The 26,465-nt window shown below is 32.6% G+C and overlaps 1 protein-coding gene across 5 annotated transcripts in view; it reads right to left on the reverse strand.

Annotated features, from left to right (window-relative positions):
* Positions 1–202: 202 nt before the first annotated feature.
* SLC4A7 (solute carrier family 4 member 7) overlaps positions 203–26,465 on the reverse strand; it is a 101,823-nt gene continuing 75,560 nt past the window's right edge. For 4 of the 5 annotated variants that reach the window (XM_032861002.1, XM_032861006.1, XM_032861004.1 and 1 more), the window contains 11 exons: positions 26,081–26,186; positions 23,752–23,913; positions 23,238–23,351; positions 20,621–20,782; positions 20,185–20,436; positions 17,297–17,365; positions 15,655–15,828; positions 11,572–11,703; positions 9,269–9,366; positions 6,443–6,550; positions 203–4,476 (listed from right to left, as the gene is read on the reverse strand). In XM_032861002.1, the coding sequence (XP_032716893.1) occupies positions 4,395–4,476; positions 6,443–6,550; positions 9,269–9,366; positions 11,572–11,703; positions 15,655–15,828; positions 17,297–17,365; positions 20,185–20,436; positions 20,621–20,782; positions 23,238–23,351; positions 23,752–23,913; positions 26,081–26,186 (1,459 nt within the window). In that variant the 3' untranslated portion in view covers positions 203–4,394. The remainder of the gene's footprint in view (positions 4,477–6,442; positions 6,551–9,268; positions 9,367–11,571; positions 11,704–15,654; positions 15,829–17,296; positions 17,366–20,184; positions 20,437–20,620; positions 20,783–23,237; positions 23,352–23,751; positions 23,914–26,080; positions 26,187–26,465) is intronic. The other variant, XM_032861005.1, reaches the window with a different exon arrangement.

Here is a 26,465-nt window from a genome sequence, read left to right on the forward strand (position 1 = left end):
ATTTCGATACTTCTTAACTATTAAAAAGTCATTGTGAAACACACAATACTTTGCTTCATCTTCTTTTCTGTTTCCTCCCTGAAGCATATGAATATTAGGAAGCAGGAAACAGAAATCACTTAATTTCCTTCATCCCCCCATTCCTCTGCATAAGAAAGATATGCAGCAATTCTAATAATCAAAGTACAAAATAAAGACATTATCCAACAACTAATTCAGTAGACTTTTATTGCTCTCTCAACTTCAATAACATCTCTAAAAAATAGTTTTCTTCTAACAGTTATGAAACAAATTTGAAAGGCAGAATTGTTCACATTATAGACTTGGTAGAGACCTGTACTTCATATAAATGAAAAATACCAGTTCTACATTTTAAATGTTTAATTTACCTTGGATTTTATTACAAAAGAAAATATTATCATTGTAATTATAAAAGTCATAAAAATTAGAACTGTACTGTGAAATTATACCAAGCTATCAAATACTATATAAATGAACAATTAAAATTCAATTTCTATTTATTCAAACATAGTAAACATTGGAAGATAACCCCCTACAAAACAAACAAAAATCCCCCCAGATTTTTAATATTAAAGCAACAAAAGAAAAGCCACAACACAAAAATCAATCAATGCATAAAATCTGATTAAAAAACCACTGGGGTTTAACAATTACTATAAGTCAACTGTAGAAGTCAGTATGTGCTAATTAAAGTTTTAAAATGACCTTTAGATGATTCCATTTCCAACTATATGTTTTCCTATTATCGATACTTATATTACTTTCTGATAATGTTAGAAAAGAACCAACTTTACATTAAAATTGCCAAATTTTGAATTTTGAACACTATTTTAATTTTCAATGTCCTTAAAATCTTTAAGCTTACTTTCTAAAAAATAAATAATTGTTGGACTAAACCAAAAAACATTTCACACATTTGTATTATATATGATTAACAATGATGTAATCTACATAAATAAATTTAAAACATTAAGTTATTTAATTTAAACATTTTTGAATTACAATGTTATATCAATGGCTTACACATCCAAAATCTGAGCACTTTAAAACAGGATTCACATGTTGAGCACATTTAAGGAACTGATGCACATGATATGATCCTTGAAATACAGCAAGCTCTGGTGTAATACCTCAGTTTCAGAAACCATTTTATGTTTTACAGAATTCTGAACCTGTCTTTGTGAAAGGAAAAACTTAGAAAGCTATTATATACATACATAAACTTGAAGCATGAGGAAGAAACAAATGCTTTTTGGATGGAGAAAACAAAAATCAGTAATTTTGAGTGGTAAAGAAACCTGCTTTATAAATACATGCATTAGCACATCATGTTTTACAAAGACTTGGCAAATATGAACATGGATATGCCACAGCTTTTTTCAACAACTGAAGAGATTTAAGATTTTAAACATCATTTTTTCTCTCTCTCTCTTACACCACACACATACACACACACACACAGACACACACACACACACGAAAGACTGTGGGCTTCACTTCAGCGTATCTAATATAAGAGAATAGAAAGAATCATCCTTTTTTCATAAGGAAGTTCGTTCATTGTTTTCTCAAAAGCTGCTATTTTAGAGTGAAATAGCATTCAAAAGAAGGTAAATTTCAGACGGTCAACATCAGGATTTATTATAGTCTCTGTAAACAGACATCTATAAATAAATAAGATAGGGCGGAGAGAAGAATATCCTGAGGTGGCTCTGTAGCCAGGGTATTCAGTAGCACTAAGCTCCATCCTGGAAACCAAGGCATCTAAGAAAGTGCAGGGCTGTTGATACTAATTTATTTTGTAAATGGAATATGTACAGGTTTAATTATTTTGCACCTTGAGGTAAATCAGTACACTGCAATTACTGCTCATTTATACCTATTTAAGGCAACATTTAAAAATGAATGTATGTAGGAAATTATATTTTTCACTGTCTTGCAATGAACACTAGCCATGATTGTTATTTTTTTTTAAATAGTGGAAAAATACTATAACCATGTAGAACAAGCAGTTAATTACTTAATAAACATGAGTTACCTTTGCTCTTCAATGGAGGAGTCGTATCAGATCATTTTGTAAGTCAAGTAGTCAAAAGAAAGCAGAAACCATTAACAATTAGAAACAGTGAAAACATTTTGAGTGCAAAGTATTTTGCAAGTCTTGGTTTTCCTGGCACGGGACAATTACTATACATAATTAAATAAAATCACAGAAACACTATGATCCCAGGTAGTTCTCAGTTTAAATTTTAAAATCCCTTCCTGTAAAATAAGCACATCTGTTAACCCTATGATGTCTAGACACAAAGAAATGATGTGAGGAAATCCCCTTGTTCGGGTACACCAGGGGAGTTTACAAAATATAGCAGCAAATACTGGGGTCTTTGGAAATGATTATGCTGCTACGAATAATAGGAATCATTCCAGTGGAAGCTCATAAAAAATAATAAGCACCGTGGGTAATACTCGATTATCAATTGTCAATAGAGTCTAACTCTTTTTCTGGCAGTACCAAATGATGCCGGCTCTATTTTCTAAAGAAAAGTAGCTACATTTCCAACTTCTCATTTGAGGCAGAAGTCGAATTCTTTAACTAGAATCTGATAATATGGTCTCAGATGGAGAAATTATATCAGCTACCGAGCAGTTTACAATGGATTCAAAACACTTCAGAATTGCTAAAATACCAGCTTTTGGCATTCCTCATGATCCTCTATAAGATCAACTGTTCCTACTTTTGAACTTTAATTACAAATGTTTAAAGGGAGCATTGGAATTTCATTAAAATGTTCATCCTAATATTCATGTTACAATTTCGGTATTTCTGTGGCTTCTCAATACTCATTTTTTCGTAAATTATCCTCTTGCCAAATCACTTTCACAACCCCATTCATCCAGTCCTACAGGCTTAACAAGAATAACATTTATTTCATGTAGAGAGAAGAGTTTATAAAAGATGACTAAAAAGATTTGCTAGAAGTTAAAAATAGCTCAGAAAAGCAGAAACTAAATAACAAATACTAACACAAACTAGAAAGAATGCCATCAATCTGAGCTATACATAAAATGTTTAAATTCCTTTTAAAATACAAATATGGCAGTGCTTTATATCAAAGATGTAAAATCTGTCAACTGCTTTCAAAGATAATAAACCATAAATGCAAGTGAGCACCAACTATTTACATTAACAATTTAAATTATTCTGTATTTGCTACCTTTTCAAATGTTTATATAGCTAAGTATCATATCAATGAAAATAAATAAAATAGTTTATAATAGATCACAGATAACAATCTATTAAATATTATCTATACCATAGAAAGAATAACAACGTAAACAAGAAAATGAAAGGTAATTCTTTAGAATAAAGTAATACTGATCATAAACCCATTAGGAGAATTGTGATTCCTGATTATTTAGTCGTATTACTTGTAACAGAAAAATAATCAAGAGCTTGAACCTGATATAAACTTAACCATATTTTAAGTAAAAGACAGCAAAGGCAGAGAACAGAGGAAGCATTCTGGGCTCTTATAAAGCATTAGGATTCAAAAAAAAATTCTACAAAGGCAACAAAATTTAACTATTATCAACTGGCATTTTACAGCTTCTAAAATCCATAAAGTTATGACTGGTATGGGGTTAAATTATAAAATCACCTGCAATTTTACTTGCCTATTCGAATAGAAACCTGGATGTGGACATTTTTTAAGATTTAAAATAAATTTTAAAGACACAAAGGTCAAGACTATAGTTCTTATCTAGACAGTTTCTATTGTTCTACCGTTAGAGCCAAAAACTCTCCACTGCTTGTGAAACATGATGGACATCTGCATAAATGAAACATACATACAGAGAAGCCATGACATGTTACCATTTGTCCACAACAATGGCATAAAGACTCCCTGTTCTTCCCATAAAGAACTAACAAAAGTGAAATAATATGTAAAAATTTTTAGTAGCTCAAGTAAAAATTATAAATATATGGACAAAGTACATCACGTAAGGTTGGTATGAATTACCACTGATGAACAAATAGATTAAAAGGAAAAGGAGATTGAATGCATTTCCCCACATCTTTCTACTGCAGAACAGAAATTTTTTTTTCAACAGAATAAATATTTGAATAGTAAGAACCATGTACCTCATTTCTAAGAGACCATTTCATTATATACACAGTCTCCATGGTGTTCCTAACAAACTTTAGACACTACTTCAAAAACCCAGGAGCCACGCATAAACAGCATGACTTACAATATTGTTATATATAATGACATGAAATACACACATTTTATATATATATATATGCATATATATATATAAATAAAATATATATCTGTATAGCTATATATATAATTCCTCTTGGTTCAATTCTATAACGAAGTTTCAGCATCCATGTATTTCTTTGTTGGTTCGTCTTCAAGATTTATTTTCACACTCATAGGTTTTTCAGGGCTATTTAAAACAAGGAATGAGAATAAATGATTCTTATTACTTTCAAAAAATGGCCAACCTAAGTGTTTTAAGCCTTTTGAAATTACTATTAATACTATAAACATATGATTCACTATTATTATTTTACTGCTTTCTTTTCCTACCAATAAATTTGATTGGAAAGACAAATATTAAAAATTCTTAGTTTTTTTAATGGATATGCTTGCCAATGAAATTCATGGTTTTTTTTTTTACAACTGAAGAGGAGTTTCTTAAAATTAGTCATTATATGACTAAGTCTGATTTATTAGTTTTATTTTATAAATAAACAGTTGTAGCATGTAACATTTCACTGACAAATCCATTAAAAAAGCTTGTTAATATAGATAAGCATCAAATAATTTCCTGCAAAATATTAACAAATTTATAAACTTTCTCTCACCAAATTTGGTTTACTAATAAAAAATCAAAACACATATATTCTATATTTTTGAATTTATATCAAATACAATGATTTCATGTCCATGGATTTAAGTGACTAATTTAATTGTAACACATGAATATCTGTGTTTTGAAAAAACTTTTCAACACCACACTGGTTTGCTGCCTTCTCCAGACAAGACTGAAGGAAGGACCTCCAAACATTTTTTTCTGTTAAATGACATAACCTATACACTGTTTTTCTTCCCCTGTAATTTGGAATTGAGGGGCAACCTCAATGAAAGGCAGAAGCATAAAAGATACTTTTATATTATTGTATAATATACAATAATATTATTATAAAGTCTTTACATTTGCAACTATACTAATAATCTGGGCCACAAGTGCTGACAAAGTGTGAAAAATTATTAAGAGTAAAAAGAGCATTAAACTAAATTCTAGCCGTATGGAATAATCAAAATGACAAAGAGTTAATTTTTAAAAACTTTTAAGATCAAAGACAGAAAAAGGGAAATAGTCCAGCTTAAAAAATCAGAAAGCAAGAAATGATTTAACAAAAAAAAAAAAAAAAAAAAGTTGGGGGGGATAATAGACATTAAGTAGGAACAAAGCTCTAAGAAGAGGTGAGGAAGGAATGAATAAAACCTAACTAATTACTATCAAAAGACAGTGGCCAGAAAGACAGTAACTAATCAATCAGAAGCAGCCAGTGACCATTTGCCCAGAAAAAAGTTTTGATCTGATGTCCAAGCAGAGTATACAGACACCCAACAGTGTCTGACACAAAGTGCACACAGAGTATTTGTGCAATATGAATGACTGCATGCACTACAGGATAATACCTCATTTCTCCACAGACCCAAGGGATTAAAGTAGTAACGGTTATCAAACTAGAATCCCTTAGATTCAGGCCTTGGAAGTAAGCGTAAAAGAAAAAAAAAAATGGATTCCTAACAAGAAATCTAAGAGAGAAGTTATAAAAATTGTCATGGAATACGTGGTCCATTATAAAACTAAATGGCGTTTTATATCCATGGATTAAAAATTTCTTCCAACTATCTTCTAGGAAAATGTTTATCTCATCTGAAGAAATGCCAGGCTAAAGCAAAACAAGGAAAACAGTCATGTCTATCTTTTTTCTCGGACCATCAGAAAGCATGATTGAGGTACTGTTCACTTAAAGAGTATTTATATAACCCCTAGTAATTATCTTTTATATAGTTTTTATATTTTATATACTTATTGCATACTGCCATATGTATATATTCATTTTTATTATAAAATGGCTCAAATTCTTTTTGGAAATAGGCAATTATGAATTTAAAAAGTAACCAATCAGCACTTATATCTGATTTCCAGTATTCGGCAAAATGATGGATAGACAAATAAAAGGAAGAGGGGAAGAAAAGAAGAAGGCTGGTTTTGTTAAGAGAATATAACTTATGCAAATTGAGTTACATTTAATGGTTTTATGAAATAGCTATCTACCCATAAGTCGATTAAAAATTGGCTACAAGTTAGAAAATGCGTAAAGAGTTACAGCTACCTCGTGCTAGATCTGGTTACTTTGGTATTCTCAGTATTCATGGAAAGTGCCTTCCACTGTGCAGTTTTGGCCATTTCATCTGATATGTTAACAACTGAGGGATCAACACTGAAGAACAAATACACTTTTTGGTTAGTATTCAGTACTTGCAAAAGCATTAATATTGTCACTCTTTATCAATATTTGTCTTCATCAATTTTAAAATTGAGAAAACTCTTTGTCATGCATTTAAACCAAGGTCTAGCAAAACATCAGAATTTCGGAATTCTGGTTTCATGGGGAATTACATCCTTCTATATAACCAAAACTAGGAGTTAAGACTAATTAAATTGGCAGTGAAGCCCAAAGATGATCATCTTGGCTATACGCATATTATTGAAATAACAAAAGAATACATTACATATAAAAAAAATACAGCCTCAGTCAATTAGAAAACTTTTATAACTAGGATAAATTTCAACCTCATCAACTAGAGATCCAAAGCACATAAAGAAAACTTAAGATCATGCTTTAAAAAAAAAACCAAAAACTAGTTTTTAATAGTTAAAAAAAATCATTAAAATGAATGATGGAAAAGGCGACACTTTAAAAATAAAAACAGTTCTGAAAATATTTGAACAGATAACACAAAAACAGACTTGTAATATATCACTTTTAGCTGACATTCACGTTTTAGTTTCAAAGTGTAAGCCGATCAAATTTATCAAAATCAGAATCAAAAGAACAAAATACTGTCCTTTCATTGTAAGGGATAAATGTAATCGTACCCTGTCTTTATAAAATATTGCAAAATTCCTTTGAGACCGCAAATTCAAAAATGATGATATCCATAAATAATTTTGGACTCAAGGTTGTCAGTTATTAACTATGAAGTTAATAGAAATATATTTGCAAGTCCTTTTTCCTCCCCAGAAGAGTAATATTTCATTCATACAAGTGACAAATACAAATGTCAAATTAGGCCTTAAGTTCACAATGCAATGGCAGCTACATGATAAATAACTAAATGGCAGTAATTTTAGAGTGTTAGCTTTGTTCACATCTTAAATCCAAATGTCGTTTAAAATATAATAAGGCTTCTGAGAAATGTGACATGTCCCTGCAGAATCTCTAGAAAAGGTGGTTTACCAGGTCAGTTTATTTTAAAATGTACAAAATTTGAATGCTCAGATTCACAAGGACAGAGTCCACCAACTGGAAACTATCTACTCTTGAGTAAATGTTTCTGTGGCTGGTTGCCAACTTCAAATAACTGAAGAGAGACATTCCTGAAGCACTTTCTAGCTTCAAATGTCCCCCTCTAAGAACTTTCCCATTAGCAGAAATCAAGACCTTTTTATTAAATAATAGTACATTTTGTTTTCTTCCCCAAAATAAAACGAGATGGGGGGAAAAAAAATCTGTCTATATTAAATCAATTACTTTCATATTTTATGGAGTTTTATAGTTTCCCAATGTTTTTCTTTATTATCTCATTTGATTTTCATGGCAAGTAACCCAAAGCTACTTAAGATTTTAAATTAGGACAGATAAACAGGTCAGCCAATTGCTGGCATTCTTTAATGTCCAAATTTTAAGCAAAGCAGCCTTTATCTTGGCCTATGTCATCACTTAAACAGACAAAAGTAAATAGAGATAATCATTCTTTTTGTTAAACATCAGATTGTGTAAGTATACATTCCACTTAAATTTGTCAAGGCCTGTGTATAATCACACTGAGAAAGTGATAATGCAGGACCTATAGAAACTAAGTGACAAATAATCTCAACAAATTGATGAGTCAGTAATAACCATCATGGCAGTTCCTATACTCTTTTTTTAAGTTCAACAAAGTTAATATATTAACTCGTTTAATGAACATTTATAGAATCCAGCAAAGCCAAGCATTATATTAAGATGTCTGTATTTGGCATTTAGTTTAAAGTATATTATATAAGAAAGATTTGAAAGGTGACACAGAGTAATACCAATGATGAAAATTAATAGTAAAAAGTATAAAGGAATATTACTTGATGAATTCATTTATCAAAACTAATCAACATGTACAAGTCTAAGTAAGACCTCTGTAAAAACTATAAAGATTCATTAAAAATGAAAACAAACCCAAAGTTAATAAATACCAACAAACCTTTTCCATTAACTGGTCAGAGAAGGAATGTATATACATACATTCTAAAACTGACTTTTCTACTATCAATAGCTAATTAGAAATAGAAAAAATGTGGAACTAGGAATCAGATATGTACATAAATAATGTAGGTTTTTAATCTTTTAAAACTACAAAAAGGTAAACAAGAATTTACCACTGTCTTTAGTTCTTAAATTTACATGTAAATCAACAAAGTAATACATAATAAGCTATATATGGAACTCAACTTTTTCATAATAGGAGCACACTCACTGCCAATGGTCAAGTCACAATTTGGAAAGTTAACAGAAAATGGGTTACAAAGGTTAATTTTCCAGCACACACTGATGCAGGCCTAATAAAGGACAGAGAGGGAAAGCTATACTGATTTTAAACTTCAATCAAACAGGAGTGATGCAAGACAAATACTCTTGTCTGCCTGGCATGGAAGTTGGTTTAAGGCTCTGGTTCAAGTCAAGCTTTTTCTTCCCTCCTGCCTACAAACCTGTGAGGGGAAGGACCATGAGATTTCCCTTTCAAATTCCCGAAGACCCCCGTTAGTTGTTGACATTAGGCCAGGTATTGGTTTTGTCATCTTTTTAAACAGAGATCATTACTTTAACAAAGCATTATCATGGCTTATTCATGTACTTGACATGTACACAAAACACATTTTACAAGATAAAGTTTTATCTCACCTATATTTTAGGGCCTTAACTGGAATCTGTAAGAGACTTCCCCCTTCAAATGGAAGGTGCACAGTGTCATCATCAGCTTGAAGCATTCGTTCAGCTTCCTTCAGAACACATACATGAAAAAATTACTTTTCCCAGAATATTTTCACAAGGACCAATTAATATCTAACATCTTCAAGAATTAGAAACCCAAACTGACAATATATTTAAACATATTTGTCATGACTGAAAAATTCCTTTTACAACTATAAACACATACTGACAGCACAAAAAAAAACTACTTGTAAAGGCTAAATTTTAAATGGTTATAACTTTCATTTCTTTCAGTTATATGAATACTATGTTAAAACTAATTTACATAAATTTTATTATCAATTATTAGTATATAGTAAGATAAAATTTTGTAAAATCTGATGGCTTTCATTACTATACAATAAAGCAAAACCTCATTTGGATGAGGCAGGGTTTCTCAATCTCAGCAATACTGACATTTAGGGCCAAACAATTCTTCATAGTAAGGTGAAGTCTTGCATATATAGGATATTCAGTAGCACCCCAGACCTCTGCCCACTAGATGCCCATCCAATTCTGTCAATCAAGAGTTTCTCAAACACAGAAATATGAACCCTGAGGAGAAATGTTGCTCCAGGTGGAGAAAAACATATACTGGAGACATGACCTAAAATCATGATATCGTAATTACTGGGGACACATCAGGATGGACTGGGAGAACATCTACACTCTTCTTTCTTACCACTAGAAATCCCACTACTTGTAGGTGACAATATGCCCAGCTTTTAAAAAATAATCATTAAAAAAATAAATAAAACCACAGCTAAACTTCTCAGCATTTGTAGTAACTCCACGTGGCCATGAGATTCAAGTAGAACTTAGTAGATGCCATTTCTGGAGACTTCTTAAAAAACAAGGATAGCAGGGTAGAGCCCATTTTGCTTTCTCACCCCATCCTTTCTGCCATCTTTAATGCATGAGAGCTCAGGCTCAGCATTCATTTTGACCTATGAGGCTATTTTGAGACTGGAAACTGTGTGCCTAGGCTGGGGGGAAAGCGGCACAGGCTCTCCAGACAACTCTGGGGAGCCATTACACCAGATCACTCACTCTTCTCAAGACTTCTATAGGAGAGCATAAACACTTGTGTTGAGGCCTCCTTTAATTTTGTCTTTTGCTATGTAAACTGAACCTTATTCTAACTTAATGCAGAAAATAATAAACAGGTAATTTTAACCTAAGTATTTTATGAATGAATTGCATCCTCTTTGAAAATTCACCAAAAGCTCATAAACATTTACACATATTTCAGTTAGTATCCTAAATAGTCATAATTTCTGTTAAAAAATAAAAACCAGCAATTGGTGCCATAAATTAGCGCTGAATAATCAATCCAAACTATGTAAAAAAAAAAAAAATACCAAGGCCTAAACCCAGTTAAGTTTTAACAAATCCATTTCCATAAATACTATACAATATAATAAGGTATAAATTATGTTGCCTTCTCTCAAAAATTAGGGGGAAAAGTAATGCTGAGATCCCTATTTAAACAGGACCACAATATTTAAAATATATATCTTTCTTCTTATCTTTGAATTTCAAGCAATATTCTCATTCTAATGGGAAAACGGAGTCGGGTACTAAAATTGTACTCAATACAATCATCTATGCTACATGTGAACTTGCTACATGTCTACTTTTCCTTTTTACTAAGCAACAGCATTGAGCTGGTTATTTAAAAAATCAAATTCAGAATAAAATATTCATGTAAATCTCTGTATACAAAATAACTAATGGTACATAATACTGCAAATTAAGACTACAGTTTAACACTACTTTCGGTAAAAAGATTAAATTTAAAGTCCTTTTTGTCATTATGTATATGTTAAAATTAAAATGTACAGTAAAATGTGCTTATGTATTTAATGTGCTTGTGTTACCTATGCTTCACCTATGTTTTAAAGACTGCTAAATTCTCTCACTTTTAAAATTAAGTACACATGTGATATGTAATTTTTCAAAGTTTTTTTTTTGGGGTCAAGGCTTTAGAGGGGCAACTTAAGTTGGTAAAATGGATTAAGAGCTAATGTTTGAAACCAGTTCCCTACTAACCTATGCTTCAGTTTCCTTATTTGTAAAGTGGGAATAATAGAAGTACCTACACTTCATAATAATAAGGTTCTTAAGAGGATCAAAGGAGTGGATTCCTGTAAAGTGACCACAAGAGGGCCAGCTACTCGATACGAAATATTAAACAAGTGAATAGCATAAATTTGAAATTCTGGTCTTTTTACCTCTTCCTCTTTTTTCTTTTTGTCATCTTCTTTCTTTTTCTTACTTTCTGGCATGAGATCATCAAGCCAACTAAGTTCTCTCTTTGTGAAACACAGATCCATGAGTTTGCGTACAAAGACTAATGCAAGAACCTTAAAAAAGTGGGGGAGAAACATATTAAGTAACATCTAAAAATATACAAATTATGTCATTTAAAGAGAGAAAAAGTATCAAATCACAAATAACAAAAAAGTACTTAGTGTATTTTATTTAAAAATCACTTCAGAGGCCCCTGCATGGTGCAGCTGATTAAGCCATCAGGACTCTTGGTTTTGGCTCAGGTCATGAGATCGAACCCCGACTGGGACCCTCAGCAAGGAGTCTATTAAAGTCTCTCTCTGTCCCTCCTTGCCTCCTCCCCTCTCTCTCAAGTAAATTTTTAAAAAATCACTTTATATACCATCTTATTTCAAAGGAACTGAGTCACTTATTTATCTTTCAAGCTTCCAGCTCAAAGAAAACATATAAAAGAAATGGCATTTTTAACCTCTTCCTATATAAATCCCATACATTCTGCATAAAATTATAAAGCAGATTAAGCATGGTATCTTCACAGTACAAGATTATTAATTTTTATGATGACCTTAAACTATATACAGTATATAAGCAGATGTGTGTGTGTGTGTGTGTGTGTGTGTAAATATTTATTTATTTATTTATTTAGGAGAGAGAGTGTGTTGGGGGGGGACAGACAGAGAATGTTAAGCAGGCTCCATTCCTGCCCAGCACAAAGCCCAATGTAGGGCTCCATCTCATGACCTGAGCCAAAATCAAGAGTAGGACACTTAACCAACTAAGACACCCAGTCGCCCCCAAATTGAAATAAATTTAAAAATCTCTTGAGCTATTCATTAGAGAACCCATTTGCCAATAATGGCTTTAGACTTCCAATTACATATGTGAAAAAGATACACCATTACTTTAATTTGTTTTCCTTTAACTGCTACTAAGGTTCAAGATGTTTTCAAATGTCCACTGGTTTCTTCTTTTCTTACCATTTTCCTTATTACTATCTTTTGCCTGGTTTTCAATTGCCTTTTATGATTTTTATTCATGAGTTCATAAGAGCTCTGTGTAGTTCAGATAGAAGCATTTTATCTGCCCTGTATGTTACAAACACTTTCTCCTAGTTCACAATCTGATTTTACTATGCCCATATAAAACATTTAATTATCATGTGGTCAAATAGATCTTTCCTTTACAGCTGGGTTACCCTATCTTCTTAAAAGGTTACCCTCCATCACTAGACTACATAAATATTTTTCAAAAATTTCTACTACATTTTAACATTTAAATCTTCAATTCATTTATGGTTTCTTTCTGAATATGGTATCGGTTACAGAAGCAACCTTAGCTCCCATACACAGTCAAATCTTCTAAGACTATATACCCAATGTATATAGTTCACAATGACAACACCCTCTCCGAATACACACAAACACACATGTAAATAAAATTCATAAAATTCAAACTTGGAAGTGACATTTTTACAATACTAAGTATGCACAAAGAATATGATATATCTTCCTCTTTGTTCAGATATAAATTTTATGTACTTCACAACATTATTATGGATTGAATTGTGTCCCCCATGAAAGATACATTGAAATCCTAACCCCTGATACCTCAGAATATGATTTTATTTGGAAATAGGGTTGTTGGAGATATAATTAAGATGAGGTCATACTGGAGTAGGGTGGGTTCCTAATACAATATGCCCAGGGTCTTAATAAAATGGTCATATAAAGACACAGTGATATACAGACCACATCACAAGGTGCCAGTTTGGAGTTACACAGTTGCAACACAATGCCAAACTTTCAGCAAACCACTAGAAGCTAGGAAGAGGCAAAAGAGTTCCCTTACAGGTTACAAAGGGAGCATGGCCCCATCCACACCTTCCTTGCAAACCTTCAGCATCCAAAGCTATCATATAATAAATTTCTTTTGGTACGCCAATCAGTTTTCTTGTAACCACCCACTCTAACAAAATTCTTGCTAATTCTACTAGGGCTTTTAGTCTTTTTTCATTTGAGTTATTTGAGTTAACAGGCAAACAATCATATTATCTACAAATGATGTTACCTCTCCCTTATAACAAATATTATATTATTCTTTTATCACAGTTAGAACCTTCAGTTCATATCAAATATCAACAGTAACAGTGTGCTTCCCTATATTGGAATTTATTTACAAATTTTTATGCACAATGACTACAATTTTATAAGACTTTCTATCTTTAATTATGTTGGTATTTTTTATTTGCTGCTGAAGTATCACACTCTATTTAATATTTTACTTAATGAAACACAAAAATTTATTTGTTAATATCTTAAGATTTTTTGGACTTATATTAGTTAAGTGAGAAGTCACCATCACTCTTTTTACAACTTTACTAGGCTTTGGTATTAAGATCTTGCTAGTATTTCATGAGAAAAAAATGCAGACTTTTCCATCTCTTCCTTTCCTTTCCTAGAATAATTCCAGAAGTACTGAAATTAACTGTTCTTTAAAATCAGCTGGGCCTGTGATCCAAGGGCAGATCTTTGGCCATTTTTCCAGTCTCTTGTATGCAACTGAGTTATACAGATCCATAAATTTTCTATTTCTCTTTGGGCTAATTCTTGGAAATGTATGTATAGAATGGAAATAACCCATCTTCTCTAGACCAGCGGTAAACAAACCACAGCCCCTGGGTTAAATCTTGCCCTACCTCTTTTGTATGGCCTGTGACCTAAAATAAGCTTTTAAAAATGCACATTTGGAATTGATTTGATGATAGGGAACACTAACTTTGAACCTCAGCCCAGTGAAATATCTCAAATGAAAAAGAATTATATTCTTCTCATTAGTAGTCTTTCATTTTAAAAAACTGTATAATTACTTTTTAAATTTTACCAATAAGAAATTGTGGAAATTTCTCTCCTGTTAAGGAAGTGCCTATATATCTTGTGATCTACAAAGCTGAAAATATTTGACACTTTACAGAAATAAAGTTTGTCAACCTCCACACTAGATGTACAAACTTACTTCTATAGATTCATATAGTACCTTCTTAAAGCCCCTCAAATCTCTTCCACTACTGTGATTACATTTCTTTTCTCTTTCTTAATCTTATATATTTTGCCCTGTCCTTTTTTCTTCTTTACTCAAATTGAAAGGAGCTTATTCATTATTGAGTTTTACAAATAAAAAATTTGGTTGCATTTTTTAAAAAGTCTTCTTGAATAATATATGTAGTGAAGGGTATACATTTTCCTTATGAACTTTAGATGTATCTCATCGACTTTGTTCCAAATTCTCTGCTGCAATACCCACAATGTTTTTTTTAACTCAGTTTTCAACCCAGGGATTATTTCAGCATTTAATGTCTAAATACTTCACATGTATTTAGTGTTTTTCATTATTTATTTGTAATTTATTTGTGATCAGGAAATGTAATTACCTGCATAATTTTTATAGCTTCTTAATTTTTAAAGACTTTCTCTGTGGCCAAGTACATAACCAGTGTTTACATGGAATTTACGGAAGGATGAATATTCTCTGTTTGCAAAATTCAATATTCTGTGATAATTTAGTGAACAATGTTGTCTTCTTAATACTACCTAAAATTTTTATTATTTTTTAATTTCTAGATGTTAATTTCTGAGAAAGATGTATTGAAACATTTTGTTAAAGAACTATGCTGTTCTAGCTGCTTTGCTTTTTTATATCTCATTATCATCTTTGTTCCATAAACGTCCTAAACTTTAAAATTGTTTAAAAATACAAAACAACGTTCTGTAGCCCAGGGACTAAAAAACAAACAAAAATGTGGAAAATAACAAGCGAATTCAGTTTCTAAAGTGAATGGTTTAATAGCTACGAAAGGGCCAGTTCATATTTTAACACCTAAGGTACTTAAGGTGGGCTATTCCCTTTCTCAAATACAAATATTACTAGTATGTTATTATATTACTAAGAGAAAAGTAAAATACTGTTGAAACATAGAGTGTTATTAATTAGTGACAAAGTATGAAAAAGATTAAAAAAAAAAGCCTTACCATCATGGGAAAAACTACCGCAGCAGCTGAAGCTTTTATCACCCACAAAAGAACCAGACAAGTGAGCTGAATGACTGTGAAAATATGGACTTTCCAGAGAGGCACGTAACGAAGATATATCAGATCGGGCTGATGCTTAGCAGGCATTCCAAATAATTTTATACGGTCAAAAAACTACGTATTGAATGGAAAACAAAACAAAGCAAGAAAAAGTTTTTAACAAAAGCATCATTTCTGCTACTTAGGAAATTATATACAACCTTAGAGTTTTGTGATTTAAACTGTAACTTCCTTAATACATTCTGATAGTACAGGAGAATACTGCAATACAGAACATCTGGACCCAAGGAGAGCGGCAAAAATCAAGGCAATCAATCTAAATTCATGCAATTAATTTAATCAGAAAACTCAAACCAAAATGTCTTAAGTTGGGGGATTAAAATATTTAGATATGCTTATTTGCTATAATCAACTGCATAAGCCATTTACTTTCTTTGACCTTGTTTTCTAATATGTACAGTAAAAGAACAACAATTTCCAAGGTTCTTTCCAACTCTAACATTATCAATGCTATAAAATAGCCTTAAGTCACAATTATTAAAGTTCCTCCCAACACAAAGGAAACTATGAGCAAATTCCTTGGTCTTTCTGAACTTTAGTTTCTTCATTTATAAACCAGGAGTAAGATCTCACAAAATTATATAAGAAAGTTGTAAAAGAAAAAATAAAAAAATCAAGTGAGTTAATGAGATCATTTCTTGACCAGTGGAGGGGAGATCCAAGACTACTGGGGAAAAAAAAAAAAAAAGATGCAATCTCTGTGAAGCCTTGCCAGCCTTAGCTGGCAACATCAGACAATATGCTTTCCATGATAGGTGGTGGCCACGTGGTGCTAACAGTGCTTATGGAGCCAAATGTTTTACACAAAGAACTAAATAAATTTTATCAGGTTGTTTTCCAGGAATTATTATAAACAAGACAAACAGAGTAGGGAAATCACTGGGTTCTAACCTTGGCTCCATTGCTTACTTGATTAAGAACAGTCCATAAGTCCCTCTGTTTCTTAGTTGACAAAATTAGTATTTCTTCCTTTCCTGCCTAACAAAGTTGTTTTGCAAATCACAGAAAATAATTTGTACACTAGGTTTATAACTAATGCACCGCACAAATGGCAAGTATTAACCATTCCAGTCCTCAACATCCCCCCTCTTACTATACCAGTCTTTATCAATAGTTATAAGGCCTTTCACTGGCTTCTATTAAAAAGAGGTCATGATCAACTAAGGGTTGGGGGGGAGGGCAGGGAGAGGGTGGTTGGGTTGTGGATATTGGGGAGGGTATGTGCTATGGTGAGTGCTGTGAAGTGTGTAAACCTGGCGATTCACAGACCTGTACCCCTGGGGCTAATAATACATTATATGTTAATATAAAAAAAAAAGTCATGATGTCATTCTTGAGGGGAAAAATGTGTAGTAAGCAATAATCACTTGGAAAATGTGGATTTGAAGTCATCAGCTAACCTGCCTCCCAGAATATCATCACTACCATTATAAATACATCACTACCATTATAAAAACAATCTTTGCAAATGTAAAATATGTTTTAAGTTTCTCTACAAAATTATTAACTACTTAAGACTTGCCTGGATTCCTTTTAATGAGGAAACTCCCATATAAAGGAAAACACCATACAGGACAGGCATTGGAATAAACTGTAAGTAAAAAGACCACAGTTAGAACCTATGCTACTAAAACAATTTCATAGCAATAAAATACACAAAAACACAGTAAGTACCTATGGAGGTAGAATTAAAAGATCTTTCAGTGATGAGACCTAACTTATATTCTATAAGAAAAATGCTAGTAAACAAGAGCCTCCTTGAAAAACTATCTTCTACATGTTTTCTTCATTAAACGGGAGAATGTCCAGTGGTTAAGAATGTGAGCACTATAATCAAGACTGCTTGGTTTAAAAAGCCAGTTAACCTCTTCTTGAGCCTTAACCTCTCTATGCCATAATTTCCATAACAGATTGCATGAAGATTAAAGGATTTCAAATACTAAAATACTCAGAAAAGCACATGGTGCGTATCAATCATTCATAAAGCTTTAACCAGGAATTAAAATAAAAGCCTAATTAAAAAAATTTTTAAGGGCATTAGCCATTAATTTTGATATCACTACCATACAGTAACTATTATACAGTAGTACCATTTACTGATATAATAATTGAACTCCACTCCAAAAGAAAGTCCTTACTATTTTGGCAATTAGAGGGATCCCAACTGCCTATCTACCATGCCTAGGCATCCTATGGGAAAGCCATTAACAGGATCCATCCACCTACTCAAAAACAAGAAACAAGACCTAACAGCTACAGAGGAAAACCACATTCATTCTCTATGAACAAATGAGCATGTCCTTCCTAAGAAACCCAGGAGGAAAAGGTACTACAGGAAGAGAAGAAAACAAGTTAAAAATCTAATAAATATCCTCAGGAAATTTTAGGAGAATATTTCACCCATAAAGCAACTTTAGAATGCTAGGAAAAATAATCAGAAAGAAAAAGCCTTCTAGATTTAAACATATAATTATCAAAATAATTAATTTTGTCATAATGATTTTGATGAGACCAAAGAGATCTTTAAAAAAAAAAAAAAAGGCCAGGAAATTTTCATTAACAGTGAGGACAAAAATATGAGAACATATTCAGAAGGTCTAATAACTGTAATAGGTAATAGGTGCTAAGAAAACTGACTGGGTCCTAAGGCTTGGGCAGTTACTCTTCAAGCAGCAACAGGAGCTTAGTGAAATAGGGTGTACTTTCTGCCTCCATGCAGGCAGATCAGATTGCTTAGTTCTCAGTGAACACATACGTATCATCATAATACTAATTATGTGTTCCCAGAGGGCTTACATTTTTATAATTTAACTTACAGAAAAAGCATGGACAGTTTAATTATAATTACAGCATAGAATGCAAATGTTGGTAACCATTACAATAAAACTAAAAACACAGTCAACCAAAGGCAGGTGATGGAAGGAAGACTGGCTGGTGGACACATAAGTGTGTTAAATCCTCATAAAACATCCGACCTTACATGACAGGCTCCCAAGCTTTTTGGTCTCAGGACCCTTCTAGGTTCTTCAAAGATAAACTGAGGACATGCTCCCCAAATACTTTTGCTTCTGTGGACTCCCAGAGGTCATCCTTAGACTAAACTTTGAGAATCACTGTCTTAGGTAAAGAGACTCAGTGTAATAATAATAAAGCAAAAAATAAAATTATAAAAGCATGTAAAACTATAATGGTTCTAACTACCAATATAACTTTAAAAAATAAAGATGTTAAAAAGAATTTAACTCTGGAGAGTTGGTTCTGGAAAGCTATGGAAAATAGGAAGACTAACTTCTCATTTTAGGGCTTTTCTGATGTTCTATTTGAATTTCCTGCCTATATACAGTCAATGCTTAAAAAATTTAATTTAAAGGCAACCTTCCTTAGTAGGGGACAATATCCCCAAAAGAGTGCACTAAATCTTTCTCCTCTTCTGCCAAGTACTTCCAACAATACACTCACCACAATGCAGTAAATGCCCCTTTCCCTATCTGCTTCACCAACTAGACTGCCAAGTTCTGAAAAGCAGACAATAATATATCCTATTTATTATTTCCCCAGTCTTAACAGCAGAGTAAGTACTCAACAAATATCTGGTGAATTAGTCCATTGCTAGAAAGTTCATGAGATGAAGGCCAAAGAAGTCTAGCATACAACTTTAATTTTTTTAGTTAATATAGTAACATATATACATACTCCAAGTTTCTTCCCCAATATATAAATGTACATAGCTCTTTGCTTAATAGTTTTTTTTGCAATAACTAAAACACCAAAGGAAAAAAATGGAGTAGAGCTCTTCCCACGATGAACTGAAAATCTCAGATTATATACTTAGCTACATTTGCTATGTTATATTTTTTAATCACGAGATCCATTAGGATATGTATAGCAAATACCAGATGTAACTAAAAGATATTTAACATAAAGTTAAAGTTCTTGCATTAAACGTAGTTCTTGCATTCTTCATTTATAGTAGCTGTGCTTATTTTCTAATGAGCAATACTACCTTTACTTCATTTAGCTGATCAGAAATAATACATTTATTTAATTAGTAGCAATTATTTTCACCTTTTGGTCAAATAATTATATCAACCATATTTCACTATTACTTTCTCTAAGATGCCTATAAAATCCTCTGGGTATATTCTTCTTTTAGATCATAACAAAGCCATGGATTAACTCCTTCCAAAATTCTATAGTCTTTAATACTATCCTTTTATAATATTTCTAAAATGGACACATCTAACACTAAAATGCCTCCTATATTAAACACCATTTATCAGAATATTATTTTCCAAGTAAATTCCAGGAAATGAAAACTAATTTTAGATATTTTCATGTTTCATTTTCATACAAGCAAGTATAATTTTATGACAAAAAAGATTTTAAAATATTGTAGTAAAGAGATTTTACCTTTAGTACTGAAGTCATGAACACAGACAGGCCCATCAGAATAAAAATCATGAGCCCTGTAACTCGCTGTTCACGAATTCCCAAAAACTTGGGTTGCTCCCCAGGAGCAGAACATTCAGATTCAACTTTCAAGCTGTTGACATGACTTATTGACAACACTGTTGCAGCCACAAACCACGGAAGTCCCATGATAGAGCAAACTCCCAACATAACACCAACCATGAGCAAATCAAGGTGATAGCCAGCTCCCTTCTGAAAAGTGAAATGACATGAATATTTATTAGTCAAAACTATTCTTTTAGGTTAAAATACTACATTACTTTATACACAGGGAAGAAATTAATTTTCATCTCACACATTTTAATGTTCTAGTCATTTTGAAAATATCTCAAACTCTTGAAGAAATTACAGACTTGAGGCAAAGTTTTAGAATTACCTTCAACTTGTGCTCCTTTCTGTTTATGATTACAGCCGTAATTTGCTGGTCCATAAAGATGAGAATGGTACAAAGCAGAGCTGGGATGGCAGCTATTAATAAAGTCCACCACGGGTTCTCTCCCAATGGGCTTATGATCCAGCCCCTACTTGGATCAGTGGGCTGTTAAAAAATTAAAGATAAAAAGACGTTTCTTCCTACTGCACAAAATTTCTGCAACATGGGTTGTGTCTATTCCAAGAAATTCCAAGGGGTTAAAAAGAACTAGATTAAATCTTGGAATGTGTAGTGAATTATCTGCAAAGATAGCTACAAGAATGCTTCCCATCCCTTGATGCAGGTCACTTGGCCATGTAGTCAATCTTTCCATCTACAGGAGGAATCCATTTCCTCCCCTTGGACCTAGGATGTCCTTATGGTTTACTTCAGCCAACAGAATAAAGCCAAAGTGACACTGTGTGACTTCTGAGTCTTGATTTCAAGGGACCTTGCAGTTTCTCTAACCCTCTTGGAACCCTGAGATTAAGCTGTTGAGTAAGCCTGGATAAGGCTTCTTGAGGATAAGATACAATATGGTGAGAGAGAGAAAGGAGCCAATTACCCCAGCTGCTTTAGCCATCTGATCTGAGCTCCCAGACATGGGAATGAAGACATACTGCCACCATCAAAGCAATGGATGACTGCAGCCACACAGAAAGATCCCAAGCCATGAGACCAGACCAGTACCAGGTTAAGCTTAGTACCAACTGCCACCGATTTATGAACAAATAAGGTGTTGCTGTTTTATAGGCTTTAGATTTGGGAGGTTTATTATAGACAAATAGGTAAATGAAGCAGAGTGTCATTTCAACATGCTCCTAACCTACTTCGAATAAACTGAGGTCAATCTACCTACTAGATCAACTCCTAAACTAAACTGCTTTGAAGATCCTACAGACTAGTGATCTTGGCAGGGTCAGTACTAAAGGGTCAGAGGCAAGGTCAGAACTGGACCTCAGGACATACTTTTCCAAAGATCTGGCAATTTATCAGACTCAAATACATTCCAATGCTGTAACATAAAATTTGTTTTGTAACAAAACATTTTAAAAGATCCTACGAGGTTAGTATTCTTGGAAGGCACGGAATATATTGAAATCTAAACATATTTTCATTACCTGAACTTCATTTTAAGCAGGTTTTTTCATCACAAAAACATGTTAATACAAAAGGAACATTAAGTATTTTCAAATGCAGGTATTCCAATTTTCCCACACCGATACACATTAAGCTGTTTGATATTAAAAATTGTACATGAATAAAAATATTTTATGTATACAATGCAAAGTTCATAAGTGTTCCTTGATTTATTTCCCCAAATATATCTTATGCCCCTTGAAATCAGTTTGCTACTTGAAAGCTAGATCAATAAACCATTAACAAAAATATATTTAGGAATGAAAATAATGAACAGGGCCCAGGATTAAAGGAAATTACATCAATATTTTGAACCAGTATTAATTTATAATTTCATTTGGTAAAAGACTTGGTTTAAAAAAAAAAAAAAAAGGCTTTCATATAGTCATCTTTTAATGGCCAAACATCTTTAGAGGCTCAGTATCTGTGCTTTCAAACAAAGGTATCCAAATTTTATTATATACTTCCAGCAATAAAACAGTAAATTTTTTTTAATATAATTGAGTATACCCAATGGCTCTATACACATTTATGTTAGGTTACTAATGGTTTTCCATATAGTAAAATTTATATAGTAAGTATTACAAAGCTAAATTTTTCTTATTTTTAAATAAAAATCTAAGTAGACCTTCTTTATAATTTTAGTGGATCATTTTCCACCCATGCACTCTACTTTGGAGACTACTGGTTTTAAAAATAATTTTTCCTCAGTGAGAAATAAAACAGACTAAAATTATATTCATTTTATTCCTTATTTCTAATCCCCTTTAGAACTTCTGTTTTTAAAATAAGTCATATAATTTGCTGTAAAGATAAACATAACCAGTGACACAAATACTCAACTATAAGAAATTCCAGAAACTATTCAAAAGCTATCAACTCCTACTTAAAAGGGAAAACAATTTTTGAATGTATGTTATGCATATGCTATATTATGCACAACATAGCCACAGGCTACTGATGAATGCAAAGGGTTCATGGATGGTCACATAGGTATCATTCTTCTTGTGGAGGAATACGCTTAATTCTCTCCTCATTCTGCTAGAAAATGAGACATGGAGAATTCCATTTATTGTCAGATAACACTACCCTACTAATAACTAGGATCTCCTTGTTACAATTCTAAATTCAAGTTTGAGTCACTTCCTTATGAAGGAATAAAAAATGTTTCTTTCTCCTGGAAAATACATCATGAACTCCAGCTACAACAGCAGGGTCAAATTTTTTTAAATGACTCCCAAGTACCATGGGTATTTTCATTCACTATCCCTGATAGGACTAACTTTGATACCTTATTGCTTACTTCCTAAATAGGTTCACTTGTCTCTTCACATCTTGTCACCTTTTATGTATGTGAGAAATATATATTTCTATAAAGTATCTAATTTTAAAATAGTTTGGTATTCCCAAGTAACAAATAACCAAATATTTTAATTCTTACCTCGAATTTTTCAGGAACATGAAGTTTAGGAGATGGAACTCCTACAAGGTAGTCAATTGCAACCATTATTACTATTGTGAGAAATACAGCAAAGTCACTGATTGTCGATCGCACCTATATTAAAGGAATTATGTTAAAATAAACAGAGAAACTATGTGTCTTTTCTAAATAATTCTCACCTTTCAGATTAAAATATGCCACTAGAAAGTGTGAATAAGGTTTTTAATTAGTGACATGCCCATGAAATACATTTATATCTAATATCTTTTCAAAAAGAGACAAAACACATTTCACAACTAACATACTACTACCATCCCATTCCTCACGGTACCATTATCTTCCTACTGTTAGTTCAGAAATGTGATATACATTTTTCACTATAAATAAGTTCTTTACCACTATTTGATATCAAGTATTAACCCCAAACAATGTATTACTGTTCTGAAAAAAACCAAGGTAATAAAAACTAAAAACATGAATACTATCAGGACTCCCAAAACCACACCCCAATTACCTTAGTAGGAAAATACCGCTTGGTCTTAAATTGCTTGAGGAATGAAGACAGAAAAAATGTTGTGAAAAATAAGATGACACACCAAAAGAGCACATCTGGAATATAAGGGCCATGAAGACTACAAGCTGATCCTACAAATACACCATGAAAGGTTCTACATTCCTGGGGAAAAAGGAGGAAAAAAAAATAGAAAAAGGAGAAAATGAAGAGTCTCAGGTATCTAATAAATTATCAATGAACTCCACTGACTCAAAGATCCTAGTAACTGAAGACATGCCATTATTTTATATTTCACTTAGAAAGAAAAAATACTGCCAAGTCAACTTCAACACATCATCAACTATAAGATACACTCTGAGTTCAGAGATGTTACTGTTTGAAAAACATGTGTATCTTAAGTCACTGAACTGAAATACAGTGTTTTGCCAAGTTATACCCCACAGTCCTTTCAATTCCATATTCCCTTTAGTGAATGTCTCGGAGTGAATAGTAATTCCCACATATATTGTATGCATTCTTGCTGACCCACAATTTTACTATCTTTTCTTTATTTCCAAACAAGTTGCTTAAAACAAAAGCAACCAACAGAAAATTGCTACTGCGTCTACTTACAATGCTGAATAAGGAATGGCTACAGTGCTAAATTCAAATCAGGAATAAAAACCGGGTGGCTTTTCTGACTTAACTGAAAACCATGGGTTTGAAGCATGGGACTAGTTGCAGCAGAGCAATCATTCAAATAGTAATTCTATTTTTAAAAAATCTTCATCAATTATATGGCATAATATAATGTAATTTTCTATTGACCTAATTTTCCTCTTGGGGAAAAAGTACTGAAAGGCAACCAGAGATTAACAATGATACATATCACTAATGTTACTTATATTCTAAGGAGACTCGTTTTAACAAACACAATTCAGGTTTACCAAGAGAGAAAGAGTCAAAGGTTCCATTATTCTCAATTTCAAATTGCTGAGATTAGTACAGCTACAGATTTACATCGTGGATCACAAAAATAAAAGCTGTAAGTATAAAAAACCAACAAAAACAAAAACAAAAACCGTGGGCCTTCTGAATATCAAGAAAACAAATGCAGAAGACCTTTATCTGTAGTATCAAGACCTCCTATTCACCATGGTATGAGGTCTCTTTTAACAGATAACTTTCATTTGAGCACCTCTATTAACTCTTTTGTAGCAAAACTGACTTTTTAATAAAACAGTGAAGCATTAATCTAGGTTGATTACTGATCTATAATTATGTTTTAAATCAGCACTGTCCTACAGAACTTTCTGTGCTGATGGAAATGTTCTATATCTCCACTGTCCAATGTAGCAGCCACACGAACTGACTGAGCTCTTGAAACATGGCTAGTGCAACTGAGAACTGAACTTCTAATTAATTGTATTTAATTTAAATTTAAATTAATTAATTGGTTTAAATTTAAATTAGACACATTTGGCCAATGGCTACTGTAGTGGACCATACAGACTTAAATTATTAGTGAGATAAAATTGCAGATGGCACCCTTCCAATTATATATCAATACCCTTCCAATAATAGAACTATATCTTTAGTGAGAAAACAATGACCTATAATCGCTTATATGATATAAAAAGCACCAGAGAAGCTCAAGAGCTCTTGATTTTAATTGATATTGCCAGAATCACTTTATACCTTAATACCAAAGCCCAGTCTGGGAAGTGCCCTGAACAGACACTCTAAGGCCAGAACAACATTCTAAGAACATGTGGTAGTATTCAGTACAGTAGGTGCTCATTACATGTTTTTGTCCTGTTTCCCTTTTTAGGTGCTTAAGTTACACTAGTTTCTACAGAGTAGACTACTAAGCCACAGTTAAACCAAGTTCAGTTTGATATTGAGGACATTAGGAAAGGATTCGTGATCTTCTAAATAAGCTGTTCATGGAGGAGATAAACTGATACACAGAGACCAGAACAATGGATGTGGACTGTTCTATCAACCCCAGTATATTCAACCACAGTCCTAGTAAACACTTTCTTTGAATTTATCAATCTACAATCTACATGGAATTAGAAACCAGAAGTATAGTAATACTTTTTAATTAATTAAATCTTGGAAGTCACATTTAGTTCATTTTTATCCCCCTTACCAGGTTCATTCTTTCCAGCCTACACTTTTCACCGCATAATACATAAACATGTGGTAACTCCTGTCTGCTCAGCACAACACTACACTCTGAAAACACACCATACCTACTGATCAAAAGGAAAATGTAGGTCAACTCATAAAAAGCTAAAGAACTAGGTTAATGTTTGCAAAATCCTTTATTTTATAATGTACTCACAGAAACAGTGAGATTCCCCCAGAAAATATCATCTGCTGTTAAATTCTTTTCCTTCCATATTTTTAGAGTTTCATTGCTAGGGTTAGGAGGTTCAACACATACACATCTGAGAAATGAGAACAGGATAAAATTTTAAGGGTCCTGCATTTCATGTTTACATTTTATTAAATCAATCACACAATGTGGTGGCTTTTCACTGCTGTTGTTAGATCTTATTTATTTGAGAGAGAGCACACGTGCACGTGTTGGGGCGAGGGGCAATTGGAGAGGGAGGAGCAGACTCCCCACTGAGCAGGGAACCCAGTCATGGGGTTAGATCCAAGACCCTGAGATCAGGACCTGAGCTGAAGGCAGACGCTTAAAACACTGAGCCACCCAGGTGCCC

Source organism: Lontra canadensis, unplaced genomic scaffold (assembly GCF_010015895.1).
Source record: "Lontra canadensis isolate GAN:19392208 unplaced genomic scaffold, GSC_riverotter_1.0 scaffold20, whole genome shotgun sequence".
NCBI lineage: Eukaryota > Metazoa > Chordata > Mammalia > Carnivora > Mustelidae > Lontra > Lontra canadensis.